General features: G+C 40.3%; 1 protein-coding gene across 1 annotated transcript; it reads right to left on the bottom strand.

Moving 5' to 3' along the window:
• Positions 1–13669: 13669 nt before the first annotated feature.
• On the bottom strand, positions 13670–14416 carry LOC141588663 (uncharacterized). The gene is made up of 2 exons (XM_074410095.1): positions 13976–14416; positions 13670–13756 (listed from the first exon to the last, which is right to left on the bottom strand). Exons 1-2 carry the CDS (start codon positions 14414–14416, stop codon positions 13670–13672), a joined length of 528 nt encoding a protein of 175 aa, XP_074266196.1.
• Positions 14417–18323: the final 3907 nt, after the last annotated feature.

Here is an 18323-nt window from a genome sequence, read left to right on the forward strand (position 1 = left end):
CATCTCCCTAAGCCTCCGCTCATTGAGGAGATCCGGCCTCGCCTTCGCGGCCACCTTCTTAGTGGCATTAAGCTCAAGAGCGGACTGAGCCACGGCCTTCTCCTGCTCTATAATACGAGCACCGGTCAGCTCGTTCCATCTCGCCAGCTCCTCGATCAACCTCGCGCTTTCCGCTACAAGCTGGGAGGGGGAAGCCTTCTGGGATGAAGGGTCAGTGGTGACGTTTCGATCACCAGCTTGCAGCCGGGAGGGGGAAGCCTTCTTGGATGAAGAGTCGGTGGTGACGTTTCGATCACCACCTGCGATCGGGAGGGGGAAGCCTTCCGGGATGAAGAGTCAATGGTGATGTTATGATCACCACTGCGCGGGTTTCTCCTCCACTTCTTTGCTCATTAAGAGCGAGCGGCTACGACAATGGTGATCCGCAAAATTTAACGGAAGCATCGGTATCAACATGCATAGACATGCCGGAGAGCCCGTCATCATCAGCGGCGCTAATGAACAAGCTAAATCGAGCCACGAGAATAGATCAGTACCATGCTTGGCCTTCTTGGCCGGAGGACGCGTTTCTCGCCGGCGGCGGCGGCAACGACGGCGGTAGAGGTGTCCCCTTTCTCTTACGGACAAGGGGAGACCCTCCTCATCGAGTCCTCCCATTGGTGATATCAACGATCTCCACCTTTGCCTTCCGAACAGGGGGAATGGGAGGTGGGCGATGTCGACGCCATCGCCGCCGAAGACCTTGTTTTTCGCGTGTGGCGCGGCATGTTACTAACAACTTTCGCCTGGGCCTCCACCACATTCAAGCTCTTCACCGCCGATCCATGAGATCATTCGGCGACGTCCTGCGGTCATGGGTTAGAGCCTTGGGATGCAAGTTAGCAACGGTTTTATCTTTGTGCGGCCCCATTCTCGGGAGGATATCCTCGACAAGTCCGGTCCAAAGTGGTGCGAAGGAAACAAAGCAAGAGTTAAGTAGAAGAAATAAATCGAAGTTCGAAAAAACAGAACATTGAGAGCAGTGATGGGCCTCACACCGACCCCACTCACCCTGTGCTAGGGCCGGTATGAGGCCGACATGGCAGAGCGGCTCATCCTGAAGAATGATCTGCGTTGGGGGAATCCATCTTTTCGGCACCCCACTCTTGTCCGCCTAAAAAAGCCTTATCGCCAGTTTCTCATCCTCTTTAAGAAGGACCTTGCTGGCATCCATCTTGAGCTTTTTCCGGGTGACCCATCTATCATGCTCCGCCTTAGTCTCGCACCGCAAATTAACTTGGTGCTGAAAGGAGCGGGGCAGCGGATAGTCATCCGGCACCTTAACGTATACCCACCGATCTCTACAGTCCTTGCAAGAAGTAAGTTTGTCAACAGAGACATAACCCTGCTCCATGTGCACACTGTACCATCCGACGCGGCCAGAGATTGATGGCCGGAGATGATGAAGCCGGCGGAATAAATTCACCGTTGGGGCCTCTCCCTTGAAGAGACAAAGCCAGACAAAGCCGACTATGGTCCTCATAGCCAACGGGTGCAGTTGGGCAACGACAACGTTCATGGCCCTAATGATGGCCATAACGTACTCATTCAGCGAAAACCGGAGCCCGTACTCCAAGTGCCGCATGTATACGCCGATGTGACCCGGGGGAGGGCAACAGACGGCCTGACCCTCCTCAGGGATAACAATTTTGTACCCCCTGCCAAAGAAGAAATGGCCCTCGAAAAATGTCTCGCCGGAACAACTGGCGAACTTATGGGTCCAAGCACGGTCAAGGCGGACCTTACAGCGCCACCGTGATCCATAACGTCATCGCCTCCCCTCTTTAGGACGAGCCTTTTCAGCGTTATCACCAAAATCGTCTGCGTCATCATCGACATCATCGTCATCCTCCCATTCCTCCAAAATTTGAGGATCAACTTCAGGAGAAGGAGACCTAGGGCCCCCAGACCTCATCAGGAGGGCATCTAGCTTCTCCTCCTCATCAAGACGCGACGGGGAACCCCGGCGCTTGAAGTACTAGCCCGTCGGCGTCAGAAGACATGATAGCAATGACTACTTAACAAAATAAGAAGTGAGGAAATTTGTTTGTTTACCTTGAAGAAAAACACTCGCCGGAGTAACGACTCTGAAAATTAGAAGACAAAGAAGCCCTTGAAAGATTAGAGAGAAGAAAATTTTGGTGAATGAAATTGGTGGCCAATTTCACGGAATAACTGCCCTATTTATAGGGAAAAGCCCATGAAGAAGGACCAATCAGAGAACAGCCCATGAAGCGCCAAAATAATCGCCTAACGGACACGTGTCGGACATGCAACCACGGAAGGTCAATCGTCGCAACAGTCAAACGTCAATCAATGCAACAGTGATCAAGCGTCTTCAACACGCCCCGTCACCTCTCTTCGCCCATTCATCTTCCTCAACAAATTCCTAGGTATCTGCACTCCGCCGGCCACATGGTCAACCAAGCTAGGCAAAGACCAGGCACTGGGGGCAATCAAAAACAACCGGCACTCCCAACCTGGTCTCGGCCCGGCGTCACTTCCTTTTCCACATCGGATGCCCTTTACACATCCATGTGGAGGGGGGATATGGTACGGCCTAAGAAGAACCAGGCCGAGATAGAAGAAGCCGATACAGAAAAAGTTTCAGAAATTACTTTCGCAGAATATACGCTCAGCATACATCGGAGCCCATGCCACGGCATAGACTACGCTGGGGGCAAATTGATGGGGCATATTCTGCACCGCTGACCAAGTCAACATATTGAGCAAGGTCAAGGATATCCACAGCAAAGTCAACGACTTAGACAGTCTAGCCGATGCAACCCATCGGCCTGTCACCTGGGGTCTCTACTGTCAACCACCCGGTAGGGACACATATCCGCGTACTCTTATCCAAGACCCTCGGCCGGCCTGCCATGGGTCCATCGGCCGAGGGTAGAACGGTCTTTCCACCTGCTAGCCACTTGGCCACTTGGCCACTACGTGACAAAAGGTGAAAGCCTATAAATACTCCTCAACCTTCATTGAGGAAATGATCCACAATTTAACCTAAGAATCACTATTCATCTGGTAATATCTTCCTTATCTCTCTATAATACGTCCTTAGCCAAGTAATAACAACTTATCCCTCTAAGTTTACTGACTTGAGCGTCGGAGTGAGTACGCTTGGCACAAAGCCAAGCCCTCAGTTCGTTCATTGTTGCAGCTGGAGAGGCCGAGAGGAACGATAGAGACGAGGGATCCAGCCCAAGGCATCATTCTACAAGCCACGGGTGGTAACAATACTTGCTCTGGAATTACACTCGGAACACTTTGAATTAAAATAACATAAAACTAGTATAAATCTAAAAATTCGTATATGAAAAACCGATAAATTTAATTAATAGGTACTTTATTCGAATTAAAATCATGAACTGGTATTGTTAATTTCGAGACAAAAAAAAATCTTTAAAATTATTTGGGAATATTTATAAATTGAAATCATTAGTTTTCTGGTAAATTTTTTTATTAAAATACTCATTTCATTACTTTACTCAATTCTTTTAATTTGTTTTGCATTTCAATATTTTATGCTCATATTAAAATATGAAAAATTATTAATATGTCAATTTTAAATCTATAAATATAACATTAAAAACTAAAGGATCTATAAATACCGCGCATGCATGCGCGGGATCCATATTTGTGAACTCATTAATCATTATAGACTCAGAGCTAGGTAGAACCAAAACGGACACGGACCGGACGCGTGATACGACATCCCTTGAAATTTAGAACAAGCAACATATTCTTTAAATTTTAAAAAATATATATTTTATAGTCATAAATAACATATGATTTTATTTTTGTACTCTATTTGATATTAAATTTAAATAAATAGAGGTAAAATTTGATCTTGATTACAACTAATTTTCATTTTCACCCAAACCTATCTTCTAATCAATCTCTTTCGACATTTCATTACTCGTCTAAATTATAACACGTTTAGGCGTGTGTCTGACACGGTATCGGACACAGGACATATGGTTATTAGGAGGAGTGTCCATACTACCTAGACTAAGAGTGGACAAAGTAATTTTAAGAGTAAATTAAAAGTTACTACCTTTTAAAATCTAGTTTTTTAAAATTACTCTCTTGTATAAATTTTTCCTAAAAATACTCCCTTAAGATGAACTTTTATCAAAAATTGCTTCAAAACTCCAACCTAAGGTACTCTTTTTGTCAGTTTATCCTATTTCATTTCGGGGTGTCTCAGTCAATCGTTATCCTTTTTATTTTAGGATTGCATTTGATGAGAAATTTGAACATTTACAATCAATTTAGTCCACTTATCATCTTATAATTAATTCCTCTTCTTTTTTTTGTACCAAAAACAAAGTACATCAATTAACCAAAACGGGGGAGTAATATTTAAAACCTATCACAACATCATCTTCTATACATTCTTATAACCCTTTCTTTTTCCTTGTAAATATAATCTAGAGATATCGTAATAAAGTGAAGGCAAGAATCATGTTCCACAATTATTTCACACACAAATAAAGTTGTTGAATCTGTGCCTGTCGCCTGGTTTGAACGACTATGATGGGGTCTAATTTGTATTGGACTAGCGTTCTGTCTTGGGTTTTTTAGGTCATTATGTATTATGTCTTAGAGAGTTCTATATAAATTCTATAAGCATCACTCAAACAGTTATGCATATCATAACAATCTGAATCTGAATCCGAAATCTGTAAACTCCTCAATATAAATAAACTCTCCTCCCTTCTGCCTTGATAACATAGCTAACAAACTGTTAATGAACCACGTAAATTTATGTGTTTTGTTTCTTTATCTTTCTCGTGTCTGTCATAAGAGAAGTGTGATTTATGCTATAAATTTACAAATTCTTGTACGGAAAACAAAAAAACTTATATACTCTCTCGGTCCGGGTCAGTTGTTGTCCTATTTTTTTTTTTTGGGTGTCTTAGTAATTTTTTGTCCTTTCTATTTTAAGAATGAACTTGAAGAGCAATTTGATCATTCACACTCAATTTGGTCCACTTGTCATTTAGTAATTGGCCCCCTCCCCTTTCCTTAGTCTTTGTGCCAAAACCAAACGACAACAATTGACCTGGATGGAAGGAGTATTACGAAAGTCTGAACTTTACAAGTAAACGGACACTATCCGTCTAAAGTTTTAAACGGATAGTGGCTCTCTCACAAAATGCAAGTGAGCAGGCAAGTGGGTTATCCATTTTCCACCCATTTGCACTATTCACTCTTATTTTGTGAGAGGGACACTATCAGTGTCTGTCCAAATTATAGGAATAATGAAATTTTTGTATGAGGATTCAGGTTAATAAAGCAAGAAAATTATGTTACAAAAGAATTTTAAAAGGCATGAAGCTTACTCCACCATCCCATTCATTTATTTACTTTTTTTTTTCGATCTCTTTACGAGCAGTATTTGAGTTAAAATTAAATAAAAGATTGAGATGGAAGGATAACCATAACCTAGTAGATAAGGAACAATAGAACATATGATGAATACATAAGAGTACGTTTACTTAGGGTTAACTAGTCATCTCTCTTTCTATAAGAATTGTTGTGGTGGAAATATTAGTATCTTCAATCTTCAATGATTATATTTCTAAGTGGAAATAACTAATAACAATTCCAAAAAATTTTCTTCTATAGTATTGTAGAAAAACTGAAAAAGTAACGAGAAACAAAGGAAGTGGAAGAGGAATATAGTATCTTCAATCTTCAATGATTGTATTTTTAAGTGGAAATAAGCCTTCCTTCCAAACAAATTTTCCGTGTAGTAGAAAGTACGAGAAACAAAGGAAAGTGGAAGAGGAAAATCTTTAACTACTTAAGTCAACGTAAGACTGATCATGATTGCGTATTTACTTTCATTTTGGAGATTAGTCTAGACCTAGCAAACGTGTTAATTGGGTCGGATTTGGGTCGGGTCAATTTGAGTCGGGTCATTTCGGGTTTCTCAAATTTTCGGATTAGGTCGGGTCGGATCACTTCGGGTTAGGGGACTATTTCGGGCCTGTTTCGGGCCAAGTGGGGTCGGGTTATTTCGGGTCAGGTCATTTTCGGGTCAATGATCAAGAGAAAAAAGGACATTTCAAGTGTTTTGGAGTCAATTAAAGTTATGTTTTGTCGGATCATTTTGGGTTTCAGATGTTTCAGATCGAGTCATTTCGGCGGTCTATTACGGGTCCATGAAAAGCTCGGTCGAGTCGGGTCAATTCGGGCTTCGGGTGTCATTCGGGTGCGGCAGTATGGGTCAATTTCGGGTCTCGGGTCAATCTTTTCGGGTCGGGTCAATCGGATCGGGTTGATTTTACAAGGTCTAGATTACTCTATTAACTAGCTTAGTTTTTGTGTCCGGTTTTATCCCGAGTATATATATTTACCATTCAAATTTTACTTTATATAAAATACAACTAATTCTTTTGCCCGTGAAATTAACGGAACATTTTCGTTTGACGGTATGTTTAGCAACGATGTAAAATAGTTCGAAGGAAAAGGTTGGGTAATAATATATAAACTATTAGATGAGACTATGATAAGGCTAAAGTCATGTCACCTAAATAAAAAATAATCCTATAATATTACTAACAAATATATAACTAGTGGCAAGACAGGTATCGAATCCACAGGGAGGCGGTAATGTCAGTTTGTCAATATTTAAAGTGTCTTAAAGTAACCGTTTTCTTAAAGGTTTTGTTTAGTTGATTTCTAAAGACTACATGCAATAAAATAAACGATGTAAACAATAATATTAAAAAGTTTAGGGAGCGGGTTCACTAGGTCAATTATCCGGGAGTGTGTTTTTATCAATTGTATGCTCAATCGAATTACCTAAGGTCACAAGATCAGTCGATTATTTTATGTCCATTAGATTCAGTTTAACATGTAATCGCTATCATCAAACTTAACCTATCTGATTATCGCAGCCTATATTAATTCTAACTCGGTCGGAGAAGGTATTAATTCGCTAGAGTAATTATCAATTCAGGCCTAAATCAAGTAATTAGAATAAGAACAATAAACAAACGATAATTCATGCGATGTTACTTACAATTAAATCATTAACCCCTTCTAATCAACCTAGATCCCCTTTATCCTGGATAAAGGAATTAGCTACTCATGATACTAGGACTAACAACAATAATAATAATAATAGGAGACATAATTAAAAGCATGAAAGAAGAACAATTAAACAAATAGATTAACTTAATTGAATAATAATTGAAGAATGATTAAAGTACCGTAGCAATTGAATGTTGAACGAATTGTAGATCCAAAATAACAATAGCCGACTAAACTTAGGAGTTTTTAGGAGTTATAAAGGTAAATAAAGCATAACTTAATAACATAATACGAGCTTAGTATATGCATTACAAATTAGACGACTTTTAGGAAATATCGGAAAAGTCTTCAATGAATTAGGATACTCGATCGAGTACAACATACTCGATCGAGTACACGTTCACTCGATCGAGTTGACTCGATCGAGTATAGGTCAACTCGATCGAGTATGCACTCTTTTCAGCTTTCTTTCGTGCAATCTTTACTTCTTATCTTTCACTCTTCTAGATTTTCGTGCCATGCTTCGTGTATTCCGTCATGCCAATTCCGCGGTGCTCCACTTTACTCATTTTATTTCATAAATGCCCCATTCCTGCATTTAAACACCAAGTAGCGTCAATGTGGACATTCTAATGTAAAAGGCATAAAATAACGTAATTAGCACGAAAACTGCATCAAAAATAATTTAGGGAGACATAAAAGTATATATAAATATGATTCATCAGATTATATTAACTACTTGATGAAATTTTTATATCGAGGTAAAAACATTGAAGAAAAGCTGTAGGATAGATTTAAGAGAAAGGACAAGATAAAAATAATCAAATTTCTTCATAATTGTATTTGTACTTCTAATAAATTAATTTTATGTTTTTATTTTATTTTTTATGTTGTGTTCCATTTTTGTCTGGTGAGCTATTTTGTCATCTTTGTTGCCTTTCATAGCTTACAATGCAGACCCAATCACCCTCGCCCATCTATAATTCAATGTACCTCTGAATTATCAATTCCAACGTAGTCTATTAAGTTAGGTGTTTCGATGATTTGTTCTCAAGAGGTGGAAAATTACGTTTTGATCTTAAAGGGCTTAAACCATTAGAGATTAATTGATGGTCAAATAATGACCAATGATGAGCACACAATAGGCTATTAAAATGGGTATAATTGGACGTACATTTCAATATGAGAAAATAACGAGTGAATTGTATTAATATTAATATTAATATTAAAATTAAACCTTATTGTCATATCCCTCTCTAAACTTTCTCTCTTTCCCCAAAAAAAAACCCCAAAACAAAACCCTAATTTGTTCAATCGCCGCCTCTCCCTCCCACACACCTCCTATCTCCTTCTCCCCCTACTCGATCGCCGAAGATGGGTTCTCCTCTTAACCTATCTCCGGCGATCACTCACGTCCTCTATGTGTCTCGGTCCGCTTCGGCTTGATTCTACTCCGACACCAAGATGAAGCTGTCCTTGAGCCAATGTTTTGATCGTCGGATCTGCACTCCTTGATTGGCTGGTGGACTTGTTTGAGTGTCTCGTGTCGTGTCTCTGAGGTCGTTTCGTTCCTCCATTCTCATGTCCTGTCATTGAAAGTCTTGCATGCAACCCAGGGGTGTTCCCTCTCTCCCTCGCCCCTTCCCCCGCCCCTGGTAAGATTCCGTGTGTCCTTGAGGTCGGTTGCCTTGTCGACGAGCATAGCTTCGTCTTGGTGTCGTTGTTTTTTATATGTGGTGGTGGTCTTGGGACGATCTGGTGTTTCTCCTTCCCCTCGCCTTTCCCCCACCGATCGCTCCCTTTTCCTGTTCTTGTTTGTGTCGGTCGGAGTCGTCCTCTGGCTTGGTTTTGTTGAATGTAAGCTGATGGTCCTGAGGGGGTTCGGTTGGAATTTGGAGTCTCGCAGCCTGTCGGGTCTTGGTGTGTGGTAGGTCGGTTGTGTCTTCTTGGTTTGGTTGTGGGGTCCGTTGCCTTCATCGGTGAGAGTGAATCCTTAGCTGAGGTTCTTTTGTTTTGTTTGAGGCGTGTACGGTTGGGCGGAGTAGGGGATTTGGTTGGGTCGGATGCGGTGGTTTCCACTTGTTAATGTTTTATCTTTTTGTAGTGTGTTTTTTATTGTACCGAATAATAACCTTTTATAGGTTTTTCTTATCGACTTCTTCATGGATGTCTGGGGTGTCCTGTCCCCTTATCTATGGGTTGTTTTCTTTTGGTGTCCCGGTTTTCATGGCAAGGGTTGCTTTACATACGGTTTGTTCTCTGTCCATCGTTATCCGGATTTCAGTGATGGGTTTGGTTCGGGTGTTGTTCAAGTGGTTCTCTTTATTGCCAGCTTATCACTTTCTCGATTTTCTGGACTATGAGTCTTATGGTCAATGGGTGCAATTTCTAAGGTGTAGGAGAGTCATCTCCGCTGAGGGCAGACTTCGTCGTCTTGCTTATCTCTTTTTCTTTCTTCATTCTTTTCGTAAGAGTGGAAGTATACCTTGTAACTGCTGCTCTGTGACTCATATGTGTCAATGATTTCCGGAAGTCAAGCGTGCTTTTGAAGCTGGTTCGGGAGTTCATGGCCAATCCTCCGTCTTTTTCCATCCTACCATCGATCTAGTGTATCTTAATGTTGTTTTAGTTTTGAATAATGTTTATGTAACCATTAGGTATAGCTTTGTAGTGCTAGATTTAGTTGTCGGGATTCTGGTGCTACCTAGTCGAGTAGCTTACTTTGTAATATTGTAAGTTATTCTCCTTATGCTTTAAAAAAAAAAATATTAATATTAATATTAAGTTATTAGTTTTTTTTTGTGTAAGGTAAGTTAATGTCTTACTTGATTACGAGTCTGCCATATATCATATACCAGTCCCACATGCATGCTGTTATTAGCCGCCTCTGAGCCTTACTTTTTTCCCTGCTACTTTTAATCCATTGGTGCATGTTATCGTGACAGAATTTCACCCCTAATGCCTTCTGCATTAATGCCATACATCATTTAGTATAGCGGCACTTATAAAATAGGTGTTCATGCGTTTCACTTTCAGTCTGACAGAGCATACAAGTATCATCCTGGCTTATCCCCATCTTCAACATCCCGTCTTTTGTTAAAAGTTTCTAATGCATACTCATCCAATAAATGAAAAAGTGTCCTGGGACATTACAAATATTCCATGTCACATTGGACCAGGTTACTTAGGGACTGGTGTTAGACATGCATGATACGAAAATTAACAATTTTCGACTAACGCGGAAGCAAAAACCAAACAGAGCTGAACTAGAAAACAGAGGTGAACTAGAAGTTGTGCGATCAATGAATGAAATAACAAAATAAAAAGGATATTTGCACAAGTTAGACCTATAACTTGTACAATGGGGATCAATTTGCAAGATCAATTGCTCCTTGATCGAGTTAAAGCTTGATCACGTCAAACTATAACCGGGGTTTGGATCGAAAACGCGTTGAACCGAAAGAAACAATTGCAAGGCAAAGTTTGAGATTTTTATTAACAATCATACGTTGAAAGAAAAAGCTAATTACAAAGCCTTTTATAGGTTGTTAAAAAAAACCGAACTAAAACCCTAAACAAACCAGCTAAACACACGCCTAAACCCAATAGGAAACAAAACACACTTTCCTAAAAAAAACCGACTTACCTTATTCTGCTATTAGGAAATAAACGAGTTGAAGTATTAAACTAATTTATTTAAAAATAAAAATTACTCCCTAAATAATAATATAAGATAAAACTTAAGGCGACGACTATAATTATGCATTTCCGAGCTGGACCGTTTTCTCTTTTTACGTGATAAGCTTAGCCCTTTTTTTCGACATTTAACATAAACCCGTCATCCTTATCTGAGCTACTTAATTTCGGATCATTCCCTCTCTCTTAGAAGATAATCAACCTCAATTCTTGTAGTATTGCTCCTCCGGGATCAAAACTGAACACAACCAGCAAGATAGCGAAAATGATGATGAACACGAGTTTTTTTCGCCTTATTTCCAGAAAGCCCTTGTGCCAGCCACCCCACCTCCCTCCATGCACAAACATAAGCAAATTACCACGAACTCCGTTGCCAGACCAACAATGTAACCACGAAGATTCTTCCTTAGTTGCAGCACTCCCCTTTGCTAGACGCTCCAAAAAACCACGACGAGCCTGAACTCTAATCTCCTTAGGATTAACCATACATTCACAACCAGAATCAAATAGACCCAACTCAACACCAAGAGCTACACCAAGAGTTGGTGTATAACATGGTGCCTTTGAATCAACCACCACCGCTGCTTCAACCTCGTATTCGTCAAATATAGGTGATCGATTGAAATCAACTAAGGGATCGATGTCGCTGTATTCTAATACTTGCTCACTTACTTTAGATTCGAATTCCTCATCCTCGGCTAGCATTGTGAGACTCGATCTTTTCTTAAGGCCAGAACGCATAGCTTGGACCGCTTTGGAAGACATGGGCTTAAGAACGACCTTCTTACTATTAGAAACCAGTTCATACTCGTTGCTTCGCCCTCTATGCATCATGTCCATATCATATTGCCATGGACGCCCCAAGAGAATGTGACAAGCATCCATAGGAATCACGTCACACACAACCTCGTCTTTATAAGAACCCGTAACAAAACAAACTCGAACCTGCTTGGAAACTTGAACCTTCTTATCATCACTTAACCAATGTAAATCATATGGACTTGGGTGAACAATTGTTGGTAAAGCTAATTTCGAAACCAACTCACTTGAAGCTGCATTAGTAAAACTTCCACCGTCAATTATCACACTACACCATTTATCTTGTACTTGACACTTAGTATGAAATAACGGATCCCGCTGTTCCAAATCAACCGAAACTGAATTAGCTTCTAAAGAGCGAATAACCAAAGTATCGTATATAGGTGCAGCATACACCTCGGTTTCACTGTTCTCCTCCTCTTCTTCGATCTCATTAATGGTAAACACACCTCCCATAGTCTCGTCCTCTTCAATAAGTAACTCATTTCGCACAATCACCGCTCCCCTTAGTGCGATATTTCTTTTATTTGGGCACGCATTCTGATAATGCCCCTGACATTTAAAGCACCTAACCTTCATGACTTTCTACTCTTTCGGAGTGGCTGCTGCTTTAGCAACCATAGGGGCTTCCACGGGTGGGTTCACGGCCTGGACCACCATGTTGGAATTTGTACCAGCATCCCCTGAATCCACCAATTCATTCCCGGACCAAGTTACTAATTTATTAGGACCAAACGCACCATATTTCGATTTACCTTGAGCTTCGACCTTCAAACACAAGTTACAAAGTGTGTCAAAATCAGAACATTGTTATAGCTCAACTATATCAGCTATACCCCACTTAAGGCCACGCAAAAATCTAGCCATATTTTGTTCCTCGGGCTCTTCTACTTCACCCATTAGCGATAATTTCTCAAATTCGTCAATGTACTCGCTAACATTCAGTTTTCCTTGCATCAAATCAGAACTTTTCCGATACAAAGACAATTTATATGTCGAAGGCACATACCTCTTTCATAATTTGCCTTTCAAAACTCCCAAGAAGTGATTTTTCTTTTTCCAGCCCTAGCCCGCTTTACCTTCAAACTTTCGAACCATGAGGAAGCACTCTTATTCAACCTCAAGATTGCATACTTACAACGTTTCTCATCGTCAAGATCCTTGAAATCAAACATACGATCAATTTTACGCTCCCAATCCAAATAGTCTTCAGGATCGGTTCCACCAACAAATTCCGGCAACTCCGTGATTCTGAATTCATCCACGGGTCTCTGTCTAGGACCAGTTCTGAGCCCCGTTGGCCTAGTACGTAGATAATATCGTACTTGAGCGAGTATGGTTTCATCGTCGAACTCGGCCATTTAATTAGAATCTGTAACCTGATGCTCTAATAACCACTAATGATACAAAAATTAACAATTTTCGACTAACGCGGAAGCAAAAACAAAACAGAGGTGAACTAGAAACATAGGTGAACCAGAAGTTGTGCGATCAACGAACGAAATAATGAAATAAAAAGGATATTTGCACAAGTTAGACCTATAACTTGTACAATGGGGATCAATTCGCAAAACCTATTGCTCCTTGATCGAGTTAAAGCTTGATCACGTCAAACTATAACCGGGGTTTGGATCGAAAACGCGTCGAACCGAAAGAAACAATTGCAAGGCAAAGCTTGAGATTTTTATTAACAATCATACGTTGAAAGAAAAAGCTAATTACAAAGCCTTTTATAGGCTGTTAAAAAAAACCGAACTAAAACCCTAAACAAACCAGCTAAACACACGCCTAAACCCAGTAGGAAACAAAACACACTTTCCTAAAAAAACCGACTTACCTTATTCTGCTATTAGGAAATAAACAAGCTGAAGTATTAAAGTAATTTATTTGGAAATAAAAATTACTCCCTAAATAATAATATCAGATGAAACTTAAGGCGACGACTATAATTATGCATTTTCGAGCTGGAGCGTTTTCTCTTTTTACGTGATAAGCTTAGCCCTTTTTTTCGACATTTAACATAAACCCATCATCCTTATCTGAGCTACTTAATTTCGGATCAAGACAGCCATTGGTAACCCCCCCGTACAGTGTATCCTTTCTCATTACCAAGCCATTCATCATTCCTGTATCCCTTCTTTACCAACTGCATAACAGAGTAAATTTTTTTCCAGGACCAACTACAATCTGCTGGAATTTCATATTATGTCCAATGTTGCCCTTTCATATACACGTAGTGCACCCATTTAACACAAATATGGTCTTTTTTAGATGATAATCACCATATATATTTTCCAAGTAGTGTTCTGCTCCAGTTTTTGCAATCTGTCAATCCAAGGCCTCCTTCCTTCTTTGGTAAACATACTGTATCCCACTTAACTTTGGGTATTACCTTACTATAAGCATCATTACCTTTCCACGGGTAGTTCCTACAAAGAGATTGAATTTTGTTCATTATCCCACTGGGAATTAAAAAGATGCTAGCCCGGTATGAGTGAAGAGTGATAAGAATAGACTTGATGAGAGCAAGCTTTCCTGCATAGGACAGATGCCTTGCCTCCCAAGACCTGATTCTCTTTACAATCCTATCAATTATCTGCTGACCTTCATTCTTGCTAATTCTCTTTGCAGGTATTAGAACCCCCAAATATCTGAAAGGCATGGTGCCTTTTTGGAATCCTGACACTTGTATAATCTCATTTACTATAGTATTGTGTACTCCATTAAAATATGCTGCAGACTTATCCTTATTAAGGCATAGGCCAGAGGCCTTAGAGAAAGTTGCAACGCCTTTGAGTAACCACATGTATAATAGATTGAGTATGCCCTTTACAGAAAAGTAACAAATCATCAGCAAATAGTAAATGGTTAAGATGGAGAGCACCACACATGGGGTGGAATTTGAAAGTTTATTGTTGTGCTATCGCGTTTAGAATCTTTGAGAGGTAGTCCATGCATAGAGTAAAAATGAGAGGAGACAAGGGGCCACTCTGTCTTAGCTCCCTCTCCCCTTTAAAGAATCCATAATTATTCCCATTAATAGAAAGAGAGTAAGAAGGGGTTTGTATACCGCTCATAATCAGATCAATGAACTTCTTAGGGAATTCCATGGCTTCCATAAGTTGCTTGACAAACACCCATTCTACAATGTCATACGCTTTTCTAAGATCAATCTTAAACATACATCATGCTGACTCAGCCCTTCTATTATATAACCTTACTAGGTCTTGGCATATGAGAACATTTTCAATTATGTTTCTTACTTTCATAAATGCCCCTTGATTACAGCTAACTAGGTCAGGGAGAATATCCCCTAGTCTAGCACATAACACCTTGGAAATACATTTATAATGTATGTTGCAACAAGTAATACGACGAAATTCATACACAGTGGCAGGATTAGCTACTTTTGGAAATAGTTGTCACACCCCCATACTCCAAGTGCCTTACCAGGACCACTTAAGGCATGGAAATGCTACCATCTCGGTTACCCGAGGCAATGTATATCAAATAGACAATAACAAAACGTACTTTATTAAATATATTTAAAGCGATACACGACCAAAACCAAAACTGATAAATGAAATACAACTGTTTCTCAAAACTGTCAAACCAACTAAAAGTAAAAGAATGTTATGACACAACGGAAGACTTCTAAACAGCTCGTGACAACTCAACCCAGCTATCCCATGCGCATCAACTCATACCTGCTCAATAACTGCTCACCATTCCCGAATGGATCACCACAGTTTTTAAAACATTTAAACGGGGTCAGTACTGATTACACAAAACAAACAGCTGCAATAAAACAACATTACAAACCAATCCAATCCACCAACTCCGTCACATCACCATACACCTGACTACACACTAAAGTGCGTAGTCCTGCCAGAATACTCATCGCAACAAGTATTCCACACCGCCAGTGGGGGACCGCAGCCGTTCCCACCTAAGCCCCGCTCATCTCATCCGGGCGATAAACCCATGTTCCTTAATGTGCACATCCCCTCTGTGGCGGGTTCCACAGAGGGAGAATCAAGGGCGTGAAGCCACTCCCGCAAGTGACTCCACTCAGCCAGGGACGCACCCCGAGAACCACAGACAGTTACACAACAATCACCTTATACAATCACAATCACCAAATGCCAATTCCTTTATGATAATCAACCACAACAATAAAACAATTACCAACCATCAACAATGCCATGTAAACAATACTGAGTAGGGAAACCCTACCTGGAATAATCACCACAAGACCGTCACAGCAGCTAATCAGTAATGTTCTTCTACGAATCCTCCTCATATAACACATATTCATACAATTATCACTTAATCAACCCAATACTCCCAAAACCCCCAAAACTACCCAATTAGGGTTTTCACCAAACTCAACGAAATGCTATAAAAATTATACAAGAAGCTTACCCACGACACGACGAACTCAACGGTGTAAAGAACACGACAATCCGACACCTTAAGCCTTTGGGATTTGATAGCAATGTAAGAGAGGAGAGATAAGTAACCTTTTTTTCTCTTTCGTGAAACTTAGATTGATGTAAAAGTAAAAAGAAACCGGTAGAAATCCTTTATATACAAATCTCGCTTTGCAATCAAAACCCGACCAAATACTCGTAAAAACTAACGTACTCGATCGAGTACGCCACTTACTCGATCGAGTACGCCACTTACTCGATCGAGTGCCTCTTACTCGATCGAGTAACCCACTTACTCGATCGAGTACCCGTCGGCAGAACACTGTTTCGAAAACCAAACATACTTACTCGACAGAGTAAGCCCCACTCGATAAAGTACCCATAAACATAGAAAACCGTAGTATTACAGTCTTCCCTCCTTAAAAGAAATTCGTCCCCGAAGTTCAACCCATACTCAAAACAAACATACTAACTCGATCAAGACAGAACAACGCAACTAAGAACTCAAAACAAAACCCCAACTTATAAAACATGAACTCTTAACACCAACTCCACCAACTATGCCTACCTCCACAACACAGCTCACGATATCGTATCAACTACATTATAGTCTCTCTCGACACTAACTCCATACACTACCAACTACCATCCACAAACGCTGCTAGCTCCCTAAGATATTATCCACTAGAAAATCAAATATCAAGACACTCATAAACATCAAACGGAATGTTACATTCTAACACCCTTAAAAGGAACTTTGTCCTCGAAGTTTACTCACACTCATAAACATCATCATCCAACTGTCAACACTATCAAAGTATTCTCCCATTCCTAAACATCGAACTACTTCAAGCACGGCCATGACCTTTAACAAAATCGACCACAATAAAGATCCACCCTTTATGCTACACCAACACTCTACTTCCAATTATACTACAACATGCACAACCATCAAACTCTCTTTTATTGCATCCTACTCCTCTTAAGATAAATGTTACGTCCTCGTAACTCACTAATACTAGATCCTTAGCTATATCTTCTCATTATCCTCATCACCACCGCATGTCAAAGATAACCGCCTATAACCTCAATACCTATAACCATTCCTATTTCCAAGGCTCTCTTACTTAAACAGTTCTCATACCTCAATTCATTCGAGACACCACCTAACCTATACCACAAAATCCTTAGCATAACCAATACTCCAATTCTTCCACATTACTGTAGAACGACATACTCCTCTATACAAAGCACCTATCTCCAAAAGGTTAACTCACGATCCACACTTATTACCCACACTCACACTAGATCCTCAAGTTCTTTTCTTTCATTACCGCAAACTCATTCATAATTTAACATGATACTAATTTCCAACACTCTATACTAACTGTCACAACAAAATATTATGAACCACTTGCAGCTTCCAGATCAGTACAACACATGTTCCACAAATCACTTGCCATTACTAAGTCAACCAGTGCCTCCTCTAAAAGAACATCACAAGTACTCCAACAATAACCTCTCGCAACTGTGTCGCATTAACAGGATATCACTATGCCAGGACAACCACGAAAACATACACAACCCTTTTCCATATCATACTCTACCCTCACTCCCAAGGTGAAACTGGTAAGAAACATCAATAAACAAAACAACCGTCTATGTGTACAAAGCGAACTCACAGGAAGCAACAGCCCACAAAACAATAATATATGTATAACTGATATGTACTTTCGAAAACTCGTATCATAATCATCCCGCTTACTCCACCACAACCGATGACGGCATCGCAACACCGCCACCAACAGCCGCACCGCAGCGCGAAAATACCCGCATCACAACACAAGGTACCGTGCCCAGATCACCACCCGAGGCACAACAACCACATCGATAGACATCACAACTTATACAATTCCCATAAACACTGACTCAGTATAACTTCCCGAACAAGAAAACTTACTTAAAACTGTTTTACTGGATCACAACGCAACATATTATACGGAAGAAACAGATAAGAACCTCATGAATATCATCCATACCTTTTCACGGAATATACATGTATCATCAATACACATACAAGTATAACTAGCCATGCCAGATCACCCAAACTATCACTTTTTGAATATCATTCCACTAGGTTAACGTACCCAACATGCATTACAGAACATTCAAATAACAACTTTATAACTATCACACCATACCACTTATCGTGAGGTCAGAACCTCACACAAACGTTTATACACATCATAGACCCATAATCACATCCAACTAGTCAAACCT

The sequence above is a fragment of the Silene latifolia genome, chromosome 6 (assembly GCF_048544455.1).
Source record: "Silene latifolia isolate original U9 population chromosome 6, ASM4854445v1, whole genome shotgun sequence".
NCBI lineage: Eukaryota > Viridiplantae > Streptophyta > Magnoliopsida > Caryophyllales > Caryophyllaceae > Silene > Silene latifolia.